Raw genomic sequence first — 27295 nt, 5'->3', positions numbered from 1 at the left:
TAGGGCATGTTTGGAAAACATGGGGTCTTGAGGCACAGAGTACGTGTAGGGGGAAAGTAAAACAACAACAACAACAAATAAAGCATGGTTGCAAAAGACTTGAATTAAATTGGGTAGAGTCCTAATTCACTTGAAAATGGGGCCATGTCTGTTTTTGAGTAACAAAGTAATGTAGTAGGACCAGGACTATAAAAATGATTGGGTCTTGGGTGTGGGATGGACTGGAGTGGGAGCAACCAGGTGTGGGAAACCAGCTGGGAAGCCACCAGAAAAGCCCAGGGGAGTCACCTCAGAGCCTGGATGAGAGGGGCAGAGGTATGAAAAACAGGAAAGAAAGATGAGAAACAATTCAGTTGAAGGACAGAGAGGAAGCAAAGAGGGGCATGGGCTCCATGCTTGACTGACCAAAATGATAATCTCCTCAATAGAAACAGGAGAAGTTTGAGGAGGTGGGGTGGGAGATGATTCATTTCAGTGACACTGAAAATGGACAGATGAGGAGGGGAGGAGCGAAGCCTGTAGACTTCCCCAGCGCCTAGCTTGTCTTCTGGACGGAATCATAGACCTTTTGAAAACAAGGCCCTGGAATCTTTACTTTCCTTCCCTTGGTGCCTAGAAAAAAAACCCCTGTTCGAGTGGACAGCTAAGCAGGAGTCCTGACAACATTTTCCTGAGACTTTTCCCGTTCATATTGATTGCTAGATTTCCCAACACCTTACAACAGTACCTCTTTCTTCTCAAAGTTAGGACTCCTTGTTCTCAACTTAATGAGAAGGAATTAAACAGAAAATTGTGTTCAGGTGGATTGTCACTGAAATTTTTATTTCTAATTGCAAATGTAATCTAAGCAGAGAGGATGGATTTCAAATTCCACTTCTTCAACTTGTTCACAGATGAACATTACTGATACGGTATTGGGTATTACTGCATCTTGATTTCCCACATTTTGGTCTGCAGCCCAGAACTAGTTTCAGACACAACCAATTACTGAATGGATATAGATTTCATAGAGACCCTCATGATCTGGTTAGAAGGCATTGGGGGTCTCTCTGAAACTGTGTTATATAGTGGATTAAGAGTCAGTAGATTCAGAGGCACTGAATAATACTTCTCTTTACAAGAGTCAACTAAACTTTCTTGGCTTCAGCATTCCCATCTGTAAACCAAGGAGGCTGGATAGCTCTCAAATTCTGCGTTGGACTTGAAATTCATCCACCCATCCATCATCTAATTTCTGAATGCCAACAATGTGTAAGAGTTGAAACCCCCTTAGTGTAGTTTTCCACATAATGCTATTTCTTACCTGATCATAGTAACGCAGGTAATATTTCACGACATAGTCCACCAGATTAATCCCATTATCCTAGGTTTAAAAGAGAAGCTTAAATGAAAATCATTCACATGAGACTAACATATTATATAGTTGGGTACTGAAATCTCAGTTGTGACCCTAATACGTTTTGTGGTCCTATTTCTGTTTGTGACTGGCAAGATTTTCCTCTTTCCTCTTTGTACTATCTTTTTTTTTTTTTTAATGACATCTTTACATCTATGATACTCCACCATTCTTTGTGGGGGTAAAAAATAAAACAGATAATTCATAAGACTTCTGAGGTAATGACTAAAACAAACAAACAAACAAACAAACAAACAAATGTACCCACTGTTATTTTCTGGCATAAAGCCAAGACAGGAGGGGGTGGGGGAGTGCCGAAGGGAACCAGGGACTAGAACAGAAAACCATCCCTCCCTTCCCACCTTTCAAAAAATGTGTGTTCTTAATGGCGTGAAAAACAATCAGGACAGCTTAAAAGGAGCGCCATGCCACTTTATGACCCTGGGAGGCCAGGGGCAAGCAGGCCCTCCCACAAGGCAGCCTTTGTGTCTTGTTCACATGGGTCTAATTCTAATTTGCCTGTGTGTTTCCCCTCCCTTCACTCCCCCTGTTCCCCATGGGACGCCTAGATATGGGCTGGTTGTTTCTAAAGAGAAAGCTCTGCAGGGGTGTGGAGCCAAATGATAATCAGGCTCAAAGAGTTTGACAGTAGACCCCCGGCCCAATTGTTGTGGGCCAAAGAATAATTCAAATGCTCAGCTCAATTGGTGATTCAACATTGCTCCCAACTCAGGAATGAGTAAATTACAAAAAGTCAACACTAAATTCAAACAGACTCAAGCCTGAGTTATGGCTGATACTACGTGCTGTTTTCTTCACTCATTACAGTTCAACATCTATCGCGTTCTTTTAGAGCAAACCAATATTGAGGATTTTGTCATCTCCTTAAGACCAAACATGAAAAGCATGTCTTTATCCATAAGTCAAAAGAAAGCAAAGAAAATGTTTATTGTTAAAGGGAGAAAAGAGATGAATGGAGCAACCAAGAAAATACATATATGTATAGATATTTTTAATTAAAAGTATAGAAAGAATATAATGGCAAATCATAGAATCTTGTTGTGAAAAATAAATACCCGACTTTTGACGTCCTTGAGTTTAGGCAGAATTTCTAAGCTATATCCATCTGCTTGTCCCCGAGTTCTATTTCCTCCATTCATATAATTTCCAAAAGCCAGAATGAGAGCTAAAATATCCTTCACACTCTTCATGTGCAGCAAGCCCTGTGATGGCAAACACCAATTATTACGGAGCTGGACCTCAAAGGTACCTAGGTTCATTCAACAGCAAATCTTTACTGAGTAACCATCAGCCTGTTTGGTGGCATGGACTGACTGGATGGACAGCTGGCGAAATGGAAAATTTCTATCCTTCCAATGAATTGAAAGTCATCATTTTCTATCCTTTCAATGAATTATTAACTGCATGTCTTAATATTGAGGATTAAATATTAGTATTTCTATTTCTATTTGAGTCCGTTTTATTTTTTAAGTATTTAAAAATATTTGTAAATGAAACAGAGAGACTTATTAGAGTTACATTCTACATCTGATGACTTCTAGGTAGAAAGGGATCTGCTATCATTTGAGGATTTGTTTTTGGACAATGTATCTGTATACACAGTACAGTTAAACATCGGGTAGGTTTAATAGCAAGTCTATTCTTTATCTCTGGGTGTAATCCTCAGAGGTGGACAATAATGTATATCCATGCCGTGGGCTATGTTTACTAAGTATTTACTGATGTGTCTATTAACGTTCACAATTTCAAGCTGCTTCAAGTTTTCTTCAGCTCCTCAGGTCATTTATTTTTCCTTTTTTTTCTTTGTCTCAAAGTGTAAACTTTTCAAATTGATACCTCTCCCCCCCTTCTCTAGAGTCTTAGTTGACTTTATTTTCCTTTATTTTAGGGCAAAGAAGAAAGGCAAATGCAGCTTCAGGCCAACCGCTGTTCCTTCATTTTAGGGTGTTATTAGAGGGTGTCATATTTATACTTTCTGTATTGAAATGTTTTATATTTTGGAAGGAAAAGAATCATGCCTTCAGGTAAGAACTAAATACTATGTATGTGTGGAAAGGATTATCATGTTCTTAAGGACATGGGTCATTGTGAGAAAAAACAAGTATTAGAATTTATGAAGAATACCAGTATGGTAAAGCTGACAAAAATGTATTTTCTCGCCACTTATTATCAGAGTCACTTATTTTGCTATCAAGTCTCTAGAATCTTATTTCACTATGTGGACACATGTCAGATGATCAGGTACATGGGTCTCAAGCAAAATCTCTTGCAATCCAGTGAGTAGAGTAGCAGGCACACTTCACTTTTTAGGTTGTTTTTAAGTGGCCAGTCCATGATACCTAAAAATCCGTCTGTAGAAGTGTCAGTTTTTTCTCCTTCCATCAGTCTGCACCTGACTTTCTTTCTCTCTCTTCCTCCCTCCCTCACTTGCATGCACACACATACTCACTTAGCATAATCATCACGGCTCTACTTTGCAAAGCACAAAATCTCAAGGCCAAAGGTTTTCTATAAAGGGACTCTAGTTGATTCTCCCACTCCTTGTTTCTTCCTTTGCCCTCAACAAGGGCAAAACTAGCCTCTTAAATCAGACAGCAAACATACCTTAGAAGCTCTTGTGACGATCTCTACCTTTCGGTGTAAGGAGGTGATACCCTCAGAAAAGACAGATCTGAAGATTATGCACTGGGCCCGTTCAGCAAAATTAGGGATCTGGGCTAACTCGTGCAAAAACCTGTGAAAATTAATAACGGATCATCTAGCATCACATACACTCAGAAAGAAAAAAAAAAAAGACAGTTGAAAAACATCTACCATGAGAGCATTCCTTATTTGACAGTGTCTACTTTAACAATGATAAAACATACTTGACAGGCAGACTTAAGGAACTCCAAGGGTGTGTGTTCTATTGTTGACAACCAAGTCATGTTTTAAATGAGCTTCTAGGATCTAGGATGGTATATAAATGTATGGTGTATACATTATTTTATTTATTTTATTTTATTTTTTAATTTTTTTAATTTTAATTTTTTTTAAAGTTTTTTTTTTAATGTTTTATTTATTTTTGATACAGAGAGAGACAGAGCATGAGAGGGGGAGGGGCAGAGAGAGAAGGAGACACAGAACCAGAAGCAGGCTCCAGGCTCTGAGCTAGCTGTCAGCACAGAGCCGGACGTGGGGCTCAAACCCATGAGTGTGAGATCTGACCTGAGCCGAAGCGTGAGGCTTAACCAACTGAGCCACCCAGGCGCCCCTGTATACATTACTTTAGGAATAGAAAGTTAATGCAATTCTACTGAACCACCAAGAGTTATCTCCTGCTAGGCCAATAGGAGCATTCACTTCAGCATATGAAAATAAATAATGAACTCCCTTTCTAATGCAGATTTCTCTAAGGCTCTATTTAACACAGGCACAGTAAAGTGAAGGTTGAGGCAAATATCTGTAGAGAAGTGACAAAATGTCTTTTCCTGATGTGAGATTACTATTATTTGTTGCTCACTGAATTAGATAATAGTTCATAGTGACCCTGTTCTACAGATGTTTGTTTACTTTTCCACATCAACTTACCTATAAAGACAGAGTTTTACAGCTTAGTGCATAAAACAAAGCAAGCACTCATTAAATAGACATCAATATTAAAACTACCATAAGACAGATTTTAAAAGCTAAAGGTGAGTACCAACATACACACAGAAGCTCACTGTCTGAGTGGCTGGGCACTGGTGCCCTTTGGAAAATTAAGTTGGAAGAGCTACACACTCTCCAGGCCAACCACCAGAAGAAGGGGTATAAACTAAAATGGGCGGAAAGAGTTGGGCATGAATTTAGAGAAGGAGAGAATCCATTAACCAGCTATTAAATTCAGTTTGGGGCTGAAATGATGATTAACTGATATTTCTGAAAGCCTTGGTCAACACATAACATCATTTTTTTGACATTTTACAATCTCTCACCAAGAATGCTTTTCCATAGGAGCAAAGCGGAGCCCTTCTTTTCATAAGTAAAGAAGTTTCCTTAGCTTATACTCTGTGCCTCTTTTACTTTGTTTTTTGGAAGACTTGGGTTTTGCTAAGATTTTAATTATCAGCTGTTTTCTTTTTTATCCTATATCCAGGTGATGATCCTTTTTCTTTTCTTTCTTTCCCCACCACCCTTTTTTTCTTAAGTAAGCTCTAGGCCCATTTATGAGATTTGAACTCACAACCCTGAGATCAAGGGTTGCCAGAAATACTGACTGAGACAGCTAGGCGCATTCTTCTTCTTCTTCTTCTTCTTCTGTTTTTAAATGACACTGAGATGAACCAAAGAATGCCCATAAAACTAAAGATACCCTTTGTTTTAAAGTTCTGTAAATCTGATTATTATGAAAACCATGTGATGGAGTATAAAAGTAGAAACCCATAGTAATTCTAAGTTAAAATGAGATGAAAACTTGTATTTTATATGTAAATTGTTTCTTACAGAATAAGGATTAAAACATTGATTCATTTGTGACCAAAATCAGGGGTGTCACCAGTTTTAAATATAAGCAATGCAAAGCTGTTGGGACGGGTGGCATCTGGTCCTCAGGGGGCTGTGGGGAAGTTTTGTTTATTCGGACAATGCTCAGGGCCAACTCAAGGGCCACGCCCTGCCTTTCTCCTTTCCCAGCGGTGACCACAAGACACACCTCTCCTAGTAGGCTCCGGGTCCCCCAGAGAATATACACTTTCTAGTTTAAATAAACAGAGTGAGTGAAGCGTTTACAGAGACTGTGTGAGAGAAGATACAGACAGGCACCTCAGCTAACCAATGAGGACGCAGGTGAAAAGGATGGAATGCTGAATGTACAATTACTTATAACAAGTCTCAAGAAAGGAGGTTTGGAACTAATAATAAGGAGACCAGCCCCTAGGCTCACTGACTTCATGTTATTTAGGAAAGAGTGGAAAAGAACTGCATGGTTCTCCAGGACCTTACTGGGATTAGGAATTGGACTAGAAAAGTTCTGAGAACCCTAAAGATCCAGAGTCCTACGCATGAAGAAGGGTCTGAAACATACATCTGGAGTTGGGGAGGAAGGGAAGTTCAAGAAGTTTACATTACTTTTGGATAGAACTGTGGGGAATGTGTCACCAAAAATTAATACCAGAGTATCAGTCGCCAAGAATTTCAGTCAGTCCCCTAGACATGCATGAAGCATTCACAGTGTGTCAGGTACCATGCTAAGACCTGAGAAGAGAATTTAACTTACACACAATTCATTCCTGGTAATCTGAAAAACAAATCACCAATTACCGCAGGGTATGGTAAATATTATCAGTGATGGGGGCCGATGAGAGCCAGGTGTGGGCCATTGAAGTCGGAGTCCTGGACAGACAATGTCAGCCAAGGCTCCCTGAAGCCCTCTGGTGCTTGAGCAGGGCACATGTGACCAGCTGGCAGGGAAGGCCCAGGCAGGATGAGTGGTTTTTGGGGGGAAGAAAACCAGAACTCAGACGCTAACATGGAGCTTCCTGTTCTAAAATCAAGACTTCTACATTTTTTTCCATAGGAATGAAGGGTTTTAAACAGAGAAATGATACTTTCAGTTTTTTGCTTAAAAAAAAAAAGATCACCATGGCAGTGGCTTGGCTGTGAGTAGAGGGGACAGCAGATCTGAGATTGGAAGGCCTCCGGGCCGCAGCCGCACTGTCTCAGAGGGCAGGCAAGCGGGCCTGGGTGTGACCGGAGAGGGGCACGTGCATGAGAAAGGCTACTGACCAACCCCAGGGGGTGCTCGGAAGCGTCCAAGAGGATTTGCAGGGTTTTGACTTGGACACCTGGTGGAATGTGAAGATAAGAATTACTGGTGACATAAATTTGTGATGACTGCAGTTTTATGTTACTTTCTGTTCTAATGTAGCCGTGCGGAGGTCTGAGGAAGAGCACCACAGAGAGCTCTTTTCTCGTTTATCTGGAAAAGTACCAGGGGTATAAGTAACCTTAAGGGCTGTGAGGAAAGGGTCAGATAAATATTTTATCTCCCCTCCCCACCCCGCAAGCTGTGCTTTATATTCTCTCCCTAAGAACAGGGATAAGACATCTTTTGCAAATCCCCAGATATGGGTCTGGGGCATTGGGCCTTGGTACTTATTAATATGTGTAAATTTACTTCCTGTCAGTCTAGTCTAACTTTATACTCTAGGGCCAGTTATAAAGAGAACTAAACAACAACAAAGAAGCCACAAACTAGGGATCTTCTCATTCTTTCCCAGCGCAGGTTCATTGTCCCAGGAAGGGGCTGTAACCCCAGTCTGTGTTTAGGAGAGAAGTTCTGCACATGACATTGTGTGGGTTCCCATCCACAGCACCATCTCAGCCGACAGGTGGAATGATGCTATATGGCCCGCTGTTTCAAGGGACTGATGTTTAGTTGATCATCCCCTAAACTCCTAAATGGTACCATCACAGATGTGTGCGCACAGGGCTGTGCACACAGCATAATGGACACTGTTCCTCCACAGGGGAGTACACTCAGAGCCTTGTTTCACCAAGTCAGTGTGTTTGTGAGGATGCTGAGGAAACTGGGTACCCTGAAGGGGGTCGCCCCAATGGGCTGCACATGGTGTCCTCGATCTAGGCTGCAAAAGGCATGTGTTCAGCCAACTCAAGTCCAATAGAGCCTCACCTCATCTCCTCACCATCGCAAGGCAGAATGCAAAGGACTGAGGGCCATCAAAAACCCGAGGCCCAAGCAGATGACACCTCTATGGGAAATGGCTTTCTAAATCTGTTCCTGCGCTACAAGAAAGCTGATGAGGTGAGCAATGAGACCAACCTCTCCATGCTATGATTTATAGGACTGGGCATCACAAAGATCTTAGAAAATTGCAGTGGTGAAACTAGAAATGATTCATATTTTCCAGTATGTAAAACATGCTTATAGTCAACTAACTTGGAGCTAATGGCAAATACGTTGCCAGGAAATCAGACTCTGGCTAAAATCACACAAATGCTGCGCTGTGCAGGAGGTCAAGAGCCAAGGTGAATTTCCTTAGGCCTGAAGCCCCTACCCCTGTGCACCTCACCCTCCAGCAGCTGAGCCTGAGCACATCACCTGACCAGGAAAACATAACAGTCCTCTTTGCTGTCAGTAATTGCTTAGTATCTTTGGGAAGCCATTGCAATGACTACTTATAAACTTTGAAAATGTTCTGTTATCCAGATCATCAATACCCAGATCATCAGCTCATCAGATCAACATCAGCAGGAGTTTATCTGTTAATTACCTGCCACCATTATTCTGTGTCCTGGCAATTAATCTTAAAAAAAAAAAAATAATGCTAGAAAGACATGAACGTATAAGGAACAGGGAAACACTTCCAGTAGCAGAAACCCACTGTTCATTTCATTGGGTCAGCCCCTCCCAGAGCATGGGGCCAAAGATAGCTTATCACTTGCTTCTGTATGGCTCACCAACTAAGAATGGTTTTTATATTTTTAAATGGTTGAAAAATAATCAATAGATAACATTTTATGACAGCTACACAATTAGTATAAAATTCAAATTTGAGTGCCCATAACAAAACTCTCCTGATGCACAGTCATGCCCATGTGTTTGGTTGCTTTTGCACTACAACAGATTTATGTACTTCCAACAAAGCCTAAAATACTATTTGATTTTTTTTACATGAAAAGCTTGCAAACTTCAGGCTTAGAGCTCATTGCCCAGGATGGCATAATTGGCACTACCCAGATGCTTGATATGCGCTACTGTCCCTGTTAAGGACTGAATGTGTTCCCCCAAAAATGTCTTTGTTGAAATCCTAACCCCCAATGTGATGGTATAAGGAGGTAGGGCCTTTGGGAGGTAATTAAGTCGTGAAGGTTGAGCCCTCGTGAGCAAAATCAGTGCCCTTAGGAGAAGAGACATAAGACCTTGCTTCCATCTTTTTGCTTCCTGCCATGTAAGGACACCAAGAGAAGTTAGCAGTCTACATCTTGAAAGCGGGTTCTCACCAAAACCCAACCATAATGGTACCTCCATCTCAGACTTCCAATCTCCAGAACTGTGAGAAGTACATCTCTGTTGTTTATAAGTCACCCTTTGGACTACTTTGTTATAGCAACCCAGGCTAAGACAGTCTTCAAATACTCCCCATGGCCTTGTCAGTGTCTAAATATCCCATTATTAGTCATTCCACATTCAGTCATTAGCACCTTAGTGGGAATTAATCTATTATATTAGGAAACATGACTTGGGAGTGGACCACAGGATTGGTCAGGGGCAGGAGTTAGTAGGGAGGGTAGCTCAAGTTGGCAGACCAGAAGGGCAGTAGAACCCCACTTGCAATGACACACAATATTCCTGGGCCTCTTGAACTACTTGGGGCAGGGCAGGGGCAGCATGGGGAGTGGTTTCTGGCCTATGCTCCGTGGGAGAACAATTCATCTAAGGTTCCCCAAATTATCATGATGGCTTCTCAAAAACTGAATAAACCTAGAAGTCACCCACCCAGTCATTTAGAGGTATTTTCCCAGACCTGAATGCCAGGCAGTCCAAGAGGAGTGGGGCATTCTAGGGGACCCAAGTGCAAGACATGGAAGTTTTAATCCAAGCCAAAGAAACTTAGATGTCTCTAGGGCTTACTGGTTACCGAAAACCTGACTGCTTAGTTTCTTCTTTTTTTACCCCCTGTCTCATCTCCAGACTGAGAGGAGTGGCCTGAATTGGACACAAAGCACTGAAGGGTGTTTAAAGGCATAGGATGTCTCTACCTGCTCTGGACCCGTTCCACATCCTCAGTCCTGGGCCACAAAACGCCAGCTGGGACACAGGGGCTGCAGAACCCCACATGCTTGTCAGTGGTTTGCAGACCCCAAGAGCCCAGCAATGATAAGAGCCACTCAATTACTCATTGGAGGTCTAGGTGTTCAGAGCCTGTGACACGACAGCCTGAACCAGAGAGCAAACAACTCCAGATAGTGAACAGAGAACAAGCACGTACAAAGAGGATGGAAAGGTCACATGTACATTGGGCAGAGCAGGTGGAGAGATTCGGGGGGAAAGCTGGCACATTCAGACTACATTTACCGGACATGACATTTAGGAAAATCCACTTGAATTCTGTGACTCTGACATCATCTTTTCAACTGCATCAGCAGAACCTTAAACAGAGCAATGACTTCTTCCTTCCTCAGTTACCCTTTTGGCCAGAATGTTTAGTCTGGGAGGAATTAACAAGCTGCTAGAACAAGAAAGGGGAATCATGAGGGATGGGGAAAGGGCTGAGACATATTATATCCAGCACCACAAATCCCCCGGCTGCTTTTCTGGGCAGTCAGGTCATTCTGCTGCATGCAATAGGTCGCAGGGATATGGTGCTATGAGTTAGCTCATGGCACAGTAGAGGTGCAATTATTCACAGCTGGGAGGAAGGAGGACAGAGATGACACTTCTCCTTGTGGCCTAACAGAAAAGTGTTCAAGGGTCCTTACTGCTCGGGTTTATCCAGCAACTTCAATTCTTCTTCTTTGGATGTCTCATAATACTTTCTGATTTTAACCAATTCATCCTCTTGGGCTCTCTGTGTTAAAAGAGAAACCAAACAAAGCACATGCAAAATAAACAATGAGAATCTGTCTAAAGCAACGTGTCTCAAAGTTGCATTTCTAGTTAGAATTGCAAATAACTAGCCCTACCCCAGACATAAGAAGCTCCAGGGCTGGGGAGTGGGGGGGGGGGGGCACCAAGCCCTCCAGGTGACTCTGATGCATGCAAATTGCTGGCTGAAGCAAAGGGTCCTAACAAGTGACTGCAGGTGGATACAGAAGTCAAAACATTTGATTGCTACTTCTGAATTCCCTGTAAGCATGTATCAGTCAGTTGTCCTTAGCATTTGTTTCTGGACCCTTAGACCAGCTCTCCTAACTCCCGTAGGCTCCTAGCTTTTAATTTCTAGTCTTCACCTTCTCTTTTTCTGGATTAAGTAAACATTCATCTGTACTGCTTATTTTGGCATTTAGCTACAGAGTTTCTCAATTTATCCAACGATTTCAGTTGCATACAGCTTTCCTCTTCTATGAGCTAACAAGTACTTCGTACATGCACAGTCCTGAGCTCATGGTAACAACAAAAAGCATCTAGAAGGCACGCTGGCTTTTTGGAAAGTCCTTCAGTATCAACTATTGTATCTTCGTTTTTCAGAGATGATTCTATGTAGGCTCACACTAAGCACTGGAGAAAGGTCCTGACTCAGAATCTCTCTTTCTTCCATAAGACCATGCTGCCCTCCAGGTACTCAGAAAATACAGTGTTAGCTACCAATGACCTGGTATTTCTGCACCCTCTTGTCTATTACTGTAGGCCTTACTGATGGAATGGAAGAAGTTCCATCTCAGTTGTACTGAGTATGTATTATATATGTATATATATATATGTAAAAATGTGTAAGGAACTGGCAGTCTCACTAGAAGGTTTAATTATTATGCTTTGGAGATTTTCTATATGAGACTTAAGGTCCAAGGGGACATAAGCATTGAAATGAATCACTTTTTTAAGCTTGGTGACCAAGGCATACTACAGAGCTCTGGGCAGCTTCCTGGGAAATATCACTTTAGTAAAGAGATTCTGGTTCATTCTATTTTCAAATCCTAACCGAGTCAGTGAACCAGAAATGTTAACAAGCACGGGAACTCTGACTCTCCTGTGTTGTCTTCTCAGGAAAGCCTGCCAATTCTGCTGGTGATTCCACATGCTGCCCAAATTTAAAGACCATATATATGTCTGGTGCTGTTTATTTTCAAAATATATTGCGACTGCTACTTCTAGTGAATTCTGTTATAATACTCACAAAAACCAGACAGAGTCCATTATAATCCCATTTTACTGATGATCGAACAGGCTCAAGGGATTTACCTGATCCAGAGTCACTCAGCAGTATGCTGAATGGGACCTCAAATGTAAAACTGTCCAACTCCAAATCCAAAGCACACACTCACCATCTTATACTACTTCCCACAGTCAATGTCATCAGCTCATTTGGTCTAAAGTTATTCATCCAAGATAGTATTGGTACTCCCATTCATTAGAGGAGAACAGGCATGTACACCAACAGTAAGCTGGTAGCTCACCTTTGTTCATTCTGACAGCAAGCCTCAGGGCTAGGTTAGGGGCACAGGAGGAAGGGTCTCCACCTTGAACCACCCTCCCATGCAGGTGTGCAAAGAGATCTGCTAACCCTGATAGTACAGCAGAGTCAGAACCTAGTGCTTTTCTCACATCTGCTCTCATTTGAGCTTATGTTTATGGAAACTATGCCTTAATCTCTTCCATGCTATGTCAAAATTGTCTCTGCCAAAGAACATGAATGGCTCAGTGATTTGGTGGGGGGAGCAGAAGGAATCACATAAGACCGGTTTTTGGACCTAAACATTTTTTTAATTAGCGAAGATATGAAAATCTGGAAACTCTGGCTCTGGAGGTCTTTGATACTCACATTTTCATATAAGGCCGCCAGGGTCTCCAGATCAACCACAGAATCATCCACATTGAAAATGGCTGCCAAGTACCCAAAAAGAAAAGAGGGAAAAAAAGATCAGAAGTTTAATTAGACTCGCCCACACTAACACGTATTCCACATCTAGCTTTCAGGCAACAGAACAACTGCACTTTCTTACACAGTTGTGTCCTCTAACATGGTCTTGCTCCCTTTCCTATTGTACCATGGGGGCTCCAATGAAAGAAACCAAAATGGTTCCTAGAGTTGGCCTGAGCCTTGGCCCTGCCTGGTTTAATTCCTCAAGTTCTGCGTCCGTTCTGCCGTTTAATTTGGGCTCCATGGGAGAAGTGTTTGTGCTTTAAAACTAAATCAGTTTGTAGGTCTGAACCACAATTTTAAATCTTTCTTCCCGGCTGGTAATTGAAGAGATTTAGTGCCTAATGCACCAGAACTGACTCTTGCCCATTACCAAGAAGAGAGAAAAAAAGACAATGTTGGCAAATTAAATGAATCCAGGCATGTGATTTAGGCACCTTTCCATGGCCACTGCAAACATCTTGTTTGGATTAAAAAGACAAGAAAAAGCAATAATTGCATCAATGGCAAATTAAGATTATGGAAACCTCCCATGAGTTAGTCTTAAGGCAAGTTCTCATTCCCATGGTTTTATTAGGATTCTACTTGTTATTCCGTATTTTTAAGTCATTTAGCTGTTAACTAATATGCACATGATTTCACCTAGAGAGATTCCTTCCTATATATACTGGGATACGAACATTGAGATTGTAAAGCCTAATGGATTTGGCAATCAAAGTGTTTGGAATAGGCAGTTCCACATCTTTAAATAATTATTCAAAACTAATAAGGTTTGTTCCCTCAACCCCACCTCCCTTCTCTGACTTTACATTGTGAAATTAACCAGCACGCTAGTAAATTTTCTCTGTGGCAGGCTAATTAATTTTATTAAACCAACCCAGTGATATTTAGAATGCCTTAAAATTTTGCTCGTCAACCATTATTCTGTTCATTGGCATTACAGCATGTTTTCTGGAGAAGGTAGAGATCAAGGTAAAGGGCAGGTTCCTTTCAAAGGTTTTGCGTCTTCTGTAGCTGAATTGTATGAACCCCCTTATACAATTTTAACAAAGTTAATTAACTGAGCTAAGATCATGTAACTTCACAGAACACCGAGAAATGTACTTAAAATTCCTCCGCAGGCCACCTTCTCTCACTTAGGGTTAATCAACAGGCTATTCTTAGATATGGGAGTGTGGGGAAAGGAGAGGTTAATATGCTAGTGACAAAGTTGACTCAGGTCCCACTAAGACAAAGAAAAATCACACTTTTACAAAGGCCAATCTGAAACCACCGAAGAAAAATGTAGTTTGAGGAAAGAATGAAAGAATTTACTCTCCCAGGATGGTTGTTTTGTGTGTGGAGATAATATGAATTTACTAATTTATTAGACAGACCAGGAATTTTTACATGTCTCATGCTTTAAAAAAACAACAACCAGGAACAATGTCTGATTTATTTAAATTCAAATTCTCCTATAACAGTCAGTCAGCAGTTTTGCAATAAGAAAAGGTGAAGTTCTACAAACGAGTTATCAGAGAACTTCACTTCTAAACTAATCCCACACTGTAGGTACTCTATATAAACTGCAAGCTTACACGTAACCAGTTGGTCTTAACTAATGAGAAAGAGAAGGACCTGTGGGTTGTGCTGGTGAGTAAATACTTGATTTTTACAAGTTAATCAGTCTGGGTCCCAGCTATGCAGTGTGACAGGCTGTACGGTCAGCCAATTCTTCTCCAGTGTGGTAGGTAACAGAAAGGAAACATCTAGGAAATGGAACTGGAGAGCAAGCATGAGCTCTGGAGACATTTATTCACTCATTCACCCGGCCCTTCAATAAATATTCGTTGAATGCATATTAAGTTCTAGAAACTGTTAATGCTGTGATTATATAAATCCAAAGTGTATAGGAGTTTCAAACACTTGATCTCATGCAATTTATACTCTAACTGAGGGGGCAGAAAATAAGTAAAGAATTTCAGATAACAATATACCATGAAAAAAGTAGAGAAATGAGCATCATGACATTGGATGGTTAATAAAGCCTTCTTGGAGGAAGCAACAAATATTTAAGTTAAAAGCTGAAGAGGTCAGTTCTGTGAATGTTCGGGAGATGAGCATTCTAGGAAAAGATAACTGCAAAAGATGATTTTTCTGAAGAAGGAACAAGCTTAAGGTACAGAAAAATACCAAGATGACTATCATGGAAGGAGCAAAATTTACTCACTATGTGATTCTGGCAGGTTAAAGAGTCCAAGCCTCACCCGATCCATAAAATGGGTCTAATACCACGTACTGGAAATATTAAGCAGCGGAATATGTATGCTTGGCATAGCACATGGATAATGATATGAATTCAAACCAGTACCAATGAACGATGACTAGTAAGATTTTAAATATACACGTGGTGGGGCAGCTGGGTGGCTCAGTCAGTTATGTGCCTGTCTCTTGGTTATAGCTTAGGTCATGATCTTATGGTTCATGGGTTCAAGCTCCATGTCAGGCTTCGTGCTGGCAGTGCTGAGCCTGCTTGGGATGCTCTCTCTCTCCCTGTCTCTCAGTCCTTCCTCCACTCACTGCTCTTGCTTTCTCTCTCAAAAATAAATAAATAAACTTTAAGGGCACCTAGGTGGCTCAGTCAGTTAAGTGTATGTCTTTGTCTCAGGTCATGACCTCCCGTCTGTGAGTTCAAGTCCCATGTCAGGCTCTGGGCTGACAGCTCAGAACCTAGAGCCTGTTGCAGATTCTGTGACTTCCTCTCTCTCTGCCCCTTCCCTACTCATATTCTGTCTCTGTCTCTCTTTTGTTTTTAATCTTTTTAATGTTTATTTATTTTTGAGAGAGAGAGAGAGCATGAGCAGGGGAGGGGCAGAAAGACAGGGAGACACAGAATCTGAAGACAGGCTCCAGGCTCTGAGCTGTCAGCACAGAGCCCAACATGGGGCTCAAACCCACGAACCATGAGATTGTGACCTGAGCCAAAGTTGGACGCTCAACCAACTGAGCCACCCAGGTGCCCCTCTGCCTATCTCTCAAAAATAAACAAACATTAAAAACATCAAAAAAAATAAACTTAAAAAAGTAATGTGTTTTAGTGCTTGTTCATGCCTTATTTCCTTTAACATCTGGAAAGAATGAGAGAAAGTAGAGCGCAACTACTGAGTAGTTGGTGTTATAAAGGAAACTTTCCAGAATTCCTGAGTGTTTCAAATAGGAGTAGTGCTATTAAAAATTTTTGGTCCTTCAAATCCCCACTTGAAGCCCAACTTCAGGAACCATTATTAATAGTAAAGGTATATGCAAAAACATTGTAATTACAAAAAATAATGGTTCCAGTGTCTTACAAGAAATACAAGTTACCTTTGGGTCAATTCAGAAAGTCAACCTCAGTGTCATCTAATATTTCCATCTTTCCCATCAATCCACTATTCATCGTACCTCCACGGTTATTTTTTTTTTTAATGGTTTTTTGAGAGAATGTGAGGATGAGCAGGGGACAGACAGAGAAGGAGGGGGACAGAGGATCTGAAGCAGGATCTGTGCTGACAATAGAGAGCCCGATGTGGGTCTTGAACTCACAAACCATAAGATCATGACCTGAGCTAAAGTTGGACCCTTAATCAAATGATTTACTTGGGTGCCCTGCCCCCATTATATTTTTAAAACCACGGGTCTCAACATTTTACTTCAATGCTTACAATACCTCATACATCTTTCCTTTAAACACTGGGTAAACCCAAATGCCTTGGCCTGATGTTTAAGCTCATTCCTTTCCCAGCTCCAAGCGACACTTCTAATCCCATCCCCTACCACTTCCACTTCTTCCAGGCCCCCTGTGCTCCAGCTGTTAGGGGCAATACGCCAAGGCTTCTGCCCTTCCCACACATCTCCCCCAAGGCCCAGGGGAAAGATTTCCAGTCCTGGAAGGAGCCCCTTGACCTTCAGATTCTTAAGTCCTCGCTCTCTTCCTCTTTCACCTGCATGTGGATTTTACACAGGGGAAGAGAGTCTCATAAAGAACATGTATTAACAGTGTGTAGCAGAACAGTTTCCCTCCTCTGCCGGAATGAGCAAGCCTGGTGGTCAGGGATGGTGTCTATGCATCCTGATAACCCCAGCACCTGGCCTCGCACCTGGTATGTCACAGGGATAAGTGTGGGGCAGGATAGAGGCTACAGGAACACCAGTGGAGTCCTTCTTTTAGGTATCAGGAAAAGTCTCCTGATAAAGAGAGCACAGGGTCTTGTAAAAGAAAACAGGTTTAAAAAATTTTTTTTTCATGTTTTTATTTATTTTTGAGAGACAGAGAGAGTGCGAGCAGGGGAGGGTCAGAGATAGAGGGAGACACAGAATCTGAAGCAGGCTCCAGGCTCTGAGCTAGCTGTCAGCACAGACAGCTCAAACCCACAAACCATGGGGCTCAAACCCATGAACTGTGAGATCCTGACCTGAGGTGAAGCCTGACACTTAACTGACTAAGCCACCCACGTGCCCTAAGAAAACAAATTTTATAAAGGGATAAGATTTTGGCAGATGAAAATATGGTCTTATAAGGGGTGTGTCTGAATTAGGGTTGTTTGCTCACCCTCATTAGTCCCTGGTAAGAAATCAAGGTTTATCTGGTCTGGTTGAATAATCATGCCCTCATCCATACACTCCCTGTAGATAGACCACTTGCCTGAATAATCTGTACCAAAAAATAAGTTTCGCAAGTAAATTGTCTCTTTTTCAAGGAAAGAATAAGGAAAATAGCTTTTCCTTCATTCTTCACCTCCAAAAATGTTTTAAACAGCAATATCACCTTAGGTGAAAAGGTTACAAGTAAAAATTCAATGGTTCTATTGCTTTGGGCAGACACCTGAGACACTCATTTACGAATTACAATGAATGGAACCAAATGCATCCCAAGAAGTGACAATCTGTAAATTTACAATAAGTGCCAGTGAGTATCAACTGGAAGGATGTGAGACATTTCACATGGAAGAAGCAGACACAGGCAGGCTCATGGAAGGTGCAGGCAAGGGCACGTAGTTCCATCTTGGCTCGAAGAGAGCGTTAATTCTAGGCTGGACTAAGATTGGTAGAATTCTGAATGCCATGATGAAAAGCCTGTAAGGCACTCAATCCACAGCATGGAGGCATTGAGCAGTTATGAGCAGTGTAGTGAACCAAACAGTTATATTCTACAGGACATGTCAACATTTGGAAAACACTGGTTTAGAATCTATTCCAGTGAATAAGAGGTATAAGAGGTAGCGAGTACTGTGGAGGGAAAGCACAGGGCAGAGGAGTAGGATGCTACAGAGCACTACCGAATGGCATCTCTAACTAGCTACGGAACTGAGGAAGCTGGAGTGAAAACCACCGGAGGCTCTGCATCTACAATGAGGAAGAGCTTTGGGCAACCCACAGACACAGGCCGAGGAGCTTAAGAGCTGGATGTGCCTGGGGTCGCCTGGGTGGCTCAGTCCGTTGAGCTCAGGTTATAATCTTGTGGTCTGTGGGTTCAATCCCTTTGCCAGGCTCTGTGCTGACAGCTCAGAGACTGGAACCTGTTTCGGATTCTATGTCTCCCTCTCTCCCGTGCGTGAACTTGCTCTCTCTCTCTCTCTCTCTCTCTCTCTCTCTCAGTCCCTCCCCCATTTGCACTCCCTATTTCTCTCTCTCAAAAATGGATAAATATTTTTTAAAAATTAAAAAAAAAAAGAGTTAGATATGCCTGTTGATCTTGCCCCCTAGAACTTGGGGAAGGAACTGGGGAGAGGAAAACTATTCATGAAGCAAAAATTAGAGATTGATTTGGTGTCAATGCCAAGTATTCCACTGAGGTTTTCCCTCTTCCATGTAAGGATCTCAAAAACAAAAGGAAAAAAGGAAAATAAAATTCAGAGGTGGAAGAAGCACTCTGAAGAGAGATCCTGGTTGAGTCCAGGAACTTAAGGAAATTATTTCTATTATTTCTGTCCTACAGGGTAGGCAATGAAGGTTAGATTATTGGCCAAAGGTCTAAAAAGTAGAAAACGGCATGGATGCGAGGATTCCTAGAAGAGCTGTTTTCATGCACATAATTCTGCCTGCTAGTCACCAAATATTGTGTAAGTGCCTACGTAGGGCCAGAATCAGTACCTGATCATTCTATTCCACAAATACTGGCATAGTGTATTAGAGAGTCAATTTTTTTTTAATATTTATTTTTGAGAGAGCACAAGTGGGGAAGGGGCAGAGAGAGAAGGACAGAGGATCCAAAGTGGGCTGAAGCTGACAGGTTGATAGCGGTGAGCCCAATGTGGGGCTTGAGCCACAAATTGCAAGATCGTGATCCAAGCCGAAGTCAGTCCCTCGACCGACCGATCCACTCAGATGCCTGGGGAGTCTATTCTTTTTATTTTTTAAATTTATTTTTGAGAGACAGAGAGAGTGTGAGCAGGGGATCAGAGAAGGTACAGAATTCGAAGCAGGGTCCGGGCTCTGAGCTAGCTGTCCACACAGAGCCTGACGCGGGGATCGAACCCATGATCCATGAGGTCATGACCTGAGCCAAAGCCAGATGCTTATCTGACTCAGCTACCCAGGCACCCCTGGAGAGTCTATTCTTGAAGGCACTTATCATCTAACTTCTAACCATTACATAAGCCCATTAATTAGTTCACTGATGATTACAATACAGAAAGAAATCAGCCATTGATTAAAATATATTTGCAATTGCCTGAGATTAGGTAACTCTCTGCATTTTATACTTTAAGAAGCACACTTTGTCTTTCTTGCTCACTCACTCACTCTCTCTCTCTCTCTCTCTCTCTCTCTCACACACACACACACACACACACACACACACACACACACACACACAATCCCTTGTATCTTATAAACTGGATAAGCAAATACCAGCCTACACAACTCTACAGCATGCCGCAAAGCCCTGATACAGTAATTCTGGGTCATTCTAGCTTTTGTTCCCATCTGTATGGGGCTCATTATACCAACAACTCCTTCAAATGGTGTCAGAAAGGTGAAGCATCAAATCCACAAAGGGGAGACCCGACAACTCCCTGCTACTGCGATATCAATCATGGCTGGTGGTTTCTACTTTTATCTCCCTCTCCTTAGTTATCCCCACTCACACTGTCAGTTCAGTTAGAATATTTCACCTACACCTCACAATATGTCGAAAGGAAATAGACACACGCTGTGAAAAGCTGGTAATTTTATTGGGTTCCTTTACCTTTAAAAATCTGTTACTTGGTCAAGTCTGGCTTCTGGGCCCCTTTTTTGCAGGGAAATTGAGGCAAACATTTTTATGTGGTCCTCTGGTGCCTGCTCTGTACTCCAAGAATTATATACACAAGGATCATTAGAGTAGTGTTTTGCCCATTAAGATATAATAACCGTCAGCAGGGACAAAAAGCAGATCAGTATCACAGATTCAAACTAACAGGCACACATAAAAACTATGTGCCTGCTTCAGGCACATGCACAGGGTCAGGGTCTTACGCGATAGGGAAATTCCCACTCCAGTTGGAGGCGGCTTTTCACAAGACCAGGGTAAGCAGGAAGAATATGTAGGAATTCTCTCAGCCCTTTAGCCATTTTCAACCCGGAACTCCTTTCTATCCCCAAGTGTACCATTTCCAAATAAACCAAAAATGACTGCTTGCTGTCCAAAGGGCTTCTAATTAGTAAAAAAACAAGCATTTACTTAAAGGAGCTATTCTTTTTGACTGAAAGAGCCCCTTTGGGCAAGAAACACGTGGAAGACTGAGGAAGTAAAGGCACACTCCTCAGTCTGTTAGATTAGCAAAGTAAATCTGGTCACCCAAGGTACGGAAGATACCACAGACCGATAGGGCGGGGGGCTTGCTAGGCTTTGGCTGATGTTGATTTTCAAAATCGCCTCTGTGCTGCCCAGTATATGGCTCCTTCTATTTCCTTAAGTGGTTGACACAAACACCTTGCGCAAAGTGGATGTTTAATAATTATTTGCAAATGGACTAGATTTATTCTCAGCCCATGAAAGTCAAGATTAATAGGATTAATTGACTCTTTTAGTAGAAATTATTTTCTTAACATTAACTTCCAAATGGCCAGCATAAAACTTAGCTGTTTTGTCCAAATTACTGATTTTCTTAGGGCTCAATAAATATTCAACTTGTAAGAGGAAGACAATGAAATGGGGACCATATCATACAAGGCTTTGGGTTTTTAAAACTCTCAGTTAACTGAGCCCTCAAAACTCCCACACGCCAACTACCCTGACCTCTACCAAAGAAAAGGCAAGGATGTGGGGTCACGGAATGAGGCAGTGGTGGCATCCCAGAGCTGAGGCAGGGTCCAGCAGGAACATTTCCCACAGGCTCGCCTTGTGATGACGAGGCCGTCATACAGAGGGAAGACAAATTCAGGGTAAAACTTAGCAAGAGGTGAAAAGAAGGGGGCCCGGTAGATTGAGGCGTGGAGTGGGGGAGAGCCTGCCCGCACTGAGAGGTCTATAACCAGGTCTCTTTGCCATAGTCATCGATCTCCTACAACCTTTTCTCATTATGCCTCACTTTTCCCTACTGACCACTCCGTTCCACCTCTGGCATCAGGCACCTCGGTGCAGATGTAGGTACACACAAAGCCTAGCTCTATGCAAGTATCCAGATGAAACGCTAAAGGCACCAATTACTAAGCAGCTTAAAATCATATCCGGGGGCGCCTGGGTGGCTCAGTCAGTTAAGCCTCCGACTTCGGCTCAGGTGAGATCTCACGTTCGTGGGTTCGAGCCCCGCGTCGGGCTCTGTGCTGACAGCTCAGAGCCTGGAGCCTGCTTCAGATTCTGTGTCTCCCTCTCTCTGACCCTTCCCTGCTCGTGCTGTCTCTGTCTCTCAAAAATAAATAAAAAAAAAACATTAAAAAAAAGAAAAGAAAATACAATCTAGAGTAATATAAAGTCTTACTTTTGGCAAAGATATTCATAATCGCAATTCTCTACTACATGCTGGAACAGACTAAAAGAAGCAGCAAAGGCACAAAGAATGAAGAAATGCAAACAAAAGGTGCCCCCAGGCCCATAAAGAACAAGAACTATCAAGGGACTATATCTACGTTGCCAAATGCCTGCTAGTGTGTCACACTAGTTGGTACAGACCTTAATTTGGGCTTTGATGGAAATAGAAGACAAGTGTAAATGACACAGTAAACAGGAGCTGGCTGGGAGGTGGAAGAAACGACTGTCCCAAAAGGGACACTTATCTATCCCCCAAACTCAGAATCACTCAGTCTTATAAAGCAAAACTCCCAACTCTCACCTAAGTTCAAGTATGTTCTATGCCTGAAGGTGCCCAAGGTACCATTTTATAGGTGTAATTAAAATTGTCCATGGTTCAAACCTCAAAGAAGGGCACTGGCCACAGAACTCACAAAACCTCCCCTCCTTCCTCTGCTCTGTTCTCCGTAGGGCAGTGGAATGAAGAAGTTTGGGTTAAGCTGCTTCTGTTCTTCCATTAGTTCTGGTTCTTTTAAGCCAAAATTACATTCCAGGCAGATTGGATGGTCTCAGCCAGTTGCCTGAAGGTAAAGTACAAAGCAATGCCACCCTCTGCTTTCTGGACTCAGCTCTGTGAGTGAAGGAATGTACAGTGGCTTAGAAAGAGGTGGGTGTGACCCTGCGGCTCAGGTGTTTCAGACTCAGTCAGAGGGAAGATAAAGGTGGAAAAGGAGAGGGAAGTATGAGGGCTGTTTCCATCACCTAGAGGTCATTTTAAAAATGGAAGTCTTTTAATATTTAATAAGTTGATTGACCCTGGCAGCTTCACTCAGTATGTCAGCAGGTCGGGATCACATGTCACCTTCGGTGGGTAAACTCCTTCTTTAGCACCCATACTTGTTCTTTTTCTTTCAATATACTGTGATTTGGGGGGGGTCACTTAAATGAAATATTCTGAGTCTACAGTCTGGTTTTAGCTAAAATGGGCAAAATAAACAAGTTGTCTTCAGAAGGTTCCTACAAATGGGGCGCCTGGGTGGCTCAGTGGATTAAGGGTCCGACTTCAGCTCCAGGTCATGATCTCATGCTTGGTGAGCTGACAGCTCAGAGCCTGGAGCCTGCTTCACATTCTGTGCCTCCCCCTCTCTATGCCCCTTCCCTGCTCACACTCTGTCTCTGTCTCTCAAAAATGAAAAATGCTAAAAAAAATTTTTAAATAAAAGAAGATTCCTGCAGAGAAACCCCAGAAGATAATCCATCAACAATAAGAAAATGGCAGAGGAGACACTTTGACTGCAAGTGCAAGGTCTCCACCAGTCACGGAATGAGTTAAAAGCAAGGACAGTTGAATCAGATTTGCCAAGACACTGACCTCCGTATATTACAAGAGAATTTATCAAGGGACTATTTGAAACGTGGGTTTAAATACACCACTGTTAATAATGAGTCCATCCTTATGTTTATACTGAGCCTGGAGATATTAGCCAATGAGAAGCCAAAGCCATGGAAATTAGTAAGGCATAGAAAAGTAATATTAATCTCACCTTAATTCACATTTTGGCATTTGTTTTATAATGTGGATATTAGTTCTGTCACAAAATTACATAATATACGTGTTTTAGAAAACACAGCTTAAGCCTCATAGTTCTGAAACCTTTTACTGGTAGAGAGCACAATAAAAATTTTGGAGACCACCTGGCTTGAGGAAAAGGTCTTCCAAGCTAGAGTTAGAATGTTCCTCAGGAAAATCCTAGGCAATTCACGGTGAATTTCAGATGCCTGGTAAAATTATGTTTTAGGCACCTGGCATAAACATGGACAGAGATTTCTAGAAACTAAAGGTAAAAGGGGGCAAAGTCCGGCGGGCATTCTCAGATCTGGGTTTTAAATTCTAGGCATATCCTCCCACATTTTGATTTGAGATTCCTAAACAGACAGATAGTCTTTGATGCAACTGGACTCCCAAACTGAGATTCTGGACTGGTAAGAACTGAACTGAAAAATGTTTTATTTTGATGTTAGATTAAATATTATAAATATAAATTGTGAGTGTACGGGAAATTCCAAATCAATGCCAAGAGGTTTCTGGCACCTAGTGTGTTGCAAGGCATACAGAGGTTTATGTCAAGAACAGTCAACAGCAATTTTCCATCTCCCCTGGGAAAAGAATGAGAGGAAATCACTAACGTGGAATGAAAACACTAATTTGCAATCATGTAGGCAGTCACTGCGTCCAAGGATGCCAAATGCTTCTAAACACAAGTCATCCAGTTTAGCAGATGGAAAGCCAGCAAGAAGTAAATCACTTATTCAGAGTCTCTCCTGGACCAAATACAAGGGCTGTGGGTATTATGGTCAGTCTCCTGAAGCCATTCTTCCCCCACAACTAAGGCCCTGCTGTTAGTCATGCAGTGCTTTAAACTTCAGTCAGTTTAGAGACTCTGCTTTCTCCCAACACCATCTTGGATGGAGAGAAACAGATAAAGATGGTTACTTTTTTGGAGATGTTGTATCTCCAACATAATTCTATCTACTTAGCATCAGGCTATACTTTTCAGATGCTAAGTGAACTCAATAGCTTCAATGTCTCCAGTTATTTCAGACTCAGATCATCTAAAACAGAACTGACCTTTCTGCTTCTACCTATACTTTTTTCTCCTGTATTTCCAGTTTACGTTTTGGTGCCATTGTATATATTCCTGTTGAAGCCAGAAATCCAACGTACATATATGACTTCTCCATCACAGATGGCCTCTGATGTGGCTAAATGGAGCAATTCTCTCTCCAAATAGCCCTTGTATGTGGTCTCCTCTACATTTCTACAGACACAAACTTAGTTCTGGCCTTCATCATTTATTATCTCAATCATCACAATCCCTTTCTAACAGATTTTTTAATTTTTAATTTTTTTCACATTTATTTATTTTTGAGAGAGACAGAGTGTCTGAGCAAGGGAGGTGCAGAGAGAGCAGGAGACACAGAATCTGAAGCAGGCTCCAGGCTCTGAGCTGTCAGCACAGAGGCTGACATGGGGCTCAAACTCACAAACCATGGGATCATGACCTGACCCGAAGTTGGATGTTCAACCGACTGAGCCACTCAGGCGCCCCACAATCCCTTTCTAGCAGATTCATCCATCTTCAGGATAATTTTTGTTTATCCACTCAAAAGATACTGGATGGATGATCATCACCCAAGTGCCAGACACATTTGCAGGGTGCTAGGGACACATCACTGAGCAATCTCCCTCTCAGAACTTATATTCTGGTGGTAGATGTAAATGAAAACACCAGTAAATGAACAAATGAAATCGTGAGAGCTGTGGAGAGTCTAAGAGAATTAACTCAGGGTACCTTCAATAAGGGAGGGTCTCTGAGGGAGACCCTATATGCCTAAATCTAGCAGAGGAAAGGAGCTGGCTATAGTGGGGTCGAAAAGCATTTCAAACACAGAGGATGTGCAATGCTGCTCATTCAAAAAGTGCCATGCTGGGGCACCTTGGTGGCTCTGCTGGTTAAGCTCGGACTTCTGCTCCAGTCATGATCTCACAGTTCGTGGGTTCAAGCCCCGCATCAGGCTCTGTGCTGAAAGCTGGGAGCCTGGAGCCTGCTTTGGATTCTGTGTCTCCCTCTCTCACTCTGCCCCTCCCCTGCTCACACTGTCTCTCAAAAATAAATAAAAACATTTGAAAAAATTAAAAAAAAAGTGCTATGCCTTCAAAGACACAGAAGAAGAAAAGCATTTGGCCATTTTAAGGAATCGAAGAGCTCCGTCGTGGTTAGCGTGCAGTGAGGCGGGGAACGAGAACGGCCAAGGAAAGGAAGAGGGACCAGCTGGGGCCACAGCACGCCAGGCCTTGCGGGCCCGTCTTCCACAGCCTGAGGTGGTGGTTGTGTATTCAAAATTAGATCACAGTCTTGAAACTCTTAACTTCTGCCTCCCTGTTACTGATGGGATAATATCCCAATTCTACATGATGTGAGGATATTCAGGGCCCTTCCTGGTCTGGATGCTGCTTGTTTTTTTAGCCCCAAGGCCTGAAACAACCCACATTCACATGGGACCTATAGATTCCAGAAGAACCTCCCCTTCACATGCCTTCTTTCCTCAGCTGGAAAAGCTTCTTCTCTGTGTGATGACCACTGTTTTGTCCTTAAAGGCTCACGTTTCACAGGAGGAGTCCTGATACTACTCTGCTATTTTGTAAGCAGCTCTAATGCCCGCTTGGGCTCCTACGCACATCTGTCTCACCATCCTGTGCACTCCTGGGAATGTTCAAGTCTGGGTCTTATGTGCTGAGGTAGTCATGGTGCCTGATATAAAACTGGCATTCGATCCATCTTCACTGAGGGAGGGGAGGCGGGAAGGTAGGAAGGAAGTCTTTGCCCAAATGTACCAAAAGGGAATATATGACAGTCTGATTCCATCTACTCTAAGGTTTAGTCTATTTTTCTTAATTAAATTACAATGTAAAAAATTGAATGGCTTTATATGTGCTACATTAGCCCAATTAGTTGAAAACAAAGCTTGATTGTCAGATAAATTCTTAGAAAAGAAACACAACATGACATAAAGGAGCAAACTTGCTCTAAGACTGGGAGGTACAGAACCTTAAAATCCCACTTCTTGAACACAGATCATAGGCGGTGTCTACTGGACAACAGAGAAGTGACCACCCTTACCAACAAGCAAGACAAGGTGGCTTTTTAAGACTCAAACCAGGAAATACTGGATTATTCACCTATGGGAGGTAACTGTGAATGGACGTTCCTAAAACTATTATCAGGGTGACCAAGCTGTGATCCCAGTTAGGAAAGAAAGAGCATAAGCAAAGACACAGTGCCAAGGAGAGGCAATGAGAAGGAGGTAACAATGATCAGATGTGAGAAATATTTCATTGTGAAAAAGTCTTTTCTCTAAGTGAATACTGTCACTTTTTGGTTTATACATCAGCACCTTGTGAGTCTGGAAAATGCGAGTTAGTGCATCTGTTTTTGTGCACTGACAAAGACAAAGGTATGACCAAAGGCTGAAGAACGGCCTCTGAATTGTGGTCATTTCACCAGGGCTGATGTGCTGTGTGACCTTGCCTGGCTGCCAGCTGGCCAGCCCCAATTAGATCTCACTACAGCCCCTCTCACATTAGAACATGCATTGTGGGCCAACATCAGCACAGGGAGTCCTTTCATCAGGATGACAACACAAGGCCAAGTGCATTCCATTCATGACCAGATGCAGACTCAGAATGAAATGTAACTGACACAGCTTGGGCTCCTAAGTGACCTTCAGATGCCAGTGTCAGTCAAATGGTTCTAAAGAAAAATTGAGCTCAGGCTATGTTCATCTGGAACGCATTACTAAATGAAGACA

General features: G+C 42.3%; 1 protein-coding gene across 2 annotated transcripts in view; it reads right to left on the bottom strand.

The window, feature by feature from the left end:
• FMN1 (formin 1) overlaps positions 1-27295 on the bottom strand; it is a 391026-nt gene that overhangs the window by 135916 nt on the left and 227815 nt on the right. For both annotated transcript variants that reach the window (XM_029951580.1, XM_029951577.1), the window contains 5 exons: positions 12880-12941; positions 10880-10968; positions 4022-4151; positions 2473-2619; positions 1304-1363 (listed from right to left, as the gene is read on the bottom strand). In XM_029951580.1, coding sequence (XP_029807440.1) covers positions 1304-1363; positions 2473-2619; positions 4022-4151; positions 10880-10968; positions 12880-12941 — 488 coding nt within the window. The remainder of the gene's footprint in view (positions 1-1303; positions 1364-2472; positions 2620-4021; positions 4152-10879; positions 10969-12879; positions 12942-27295) is intronic.

Source organism: Suricata suricatta, chromosome 9 (genome assembly GCF_006229205.1).
Source record: "Suricata suricatta isolate VVHF042 chromosome 9, meerkat_22Aug2017_6uvM2_HiC, whole genome shotgun sequence".
NCBI classification, from domain to species: domain Eukaryota; kingdom Metazoa; phylum Chordata; class Mammalia; order Carnivora; family Herpestidae; genus Suricata; species Suricata suricatta.
Note: the sequence above shows the minus strand (reverse complement) of the source record. Positions and strands in the feature narration are given on the sequence as shown.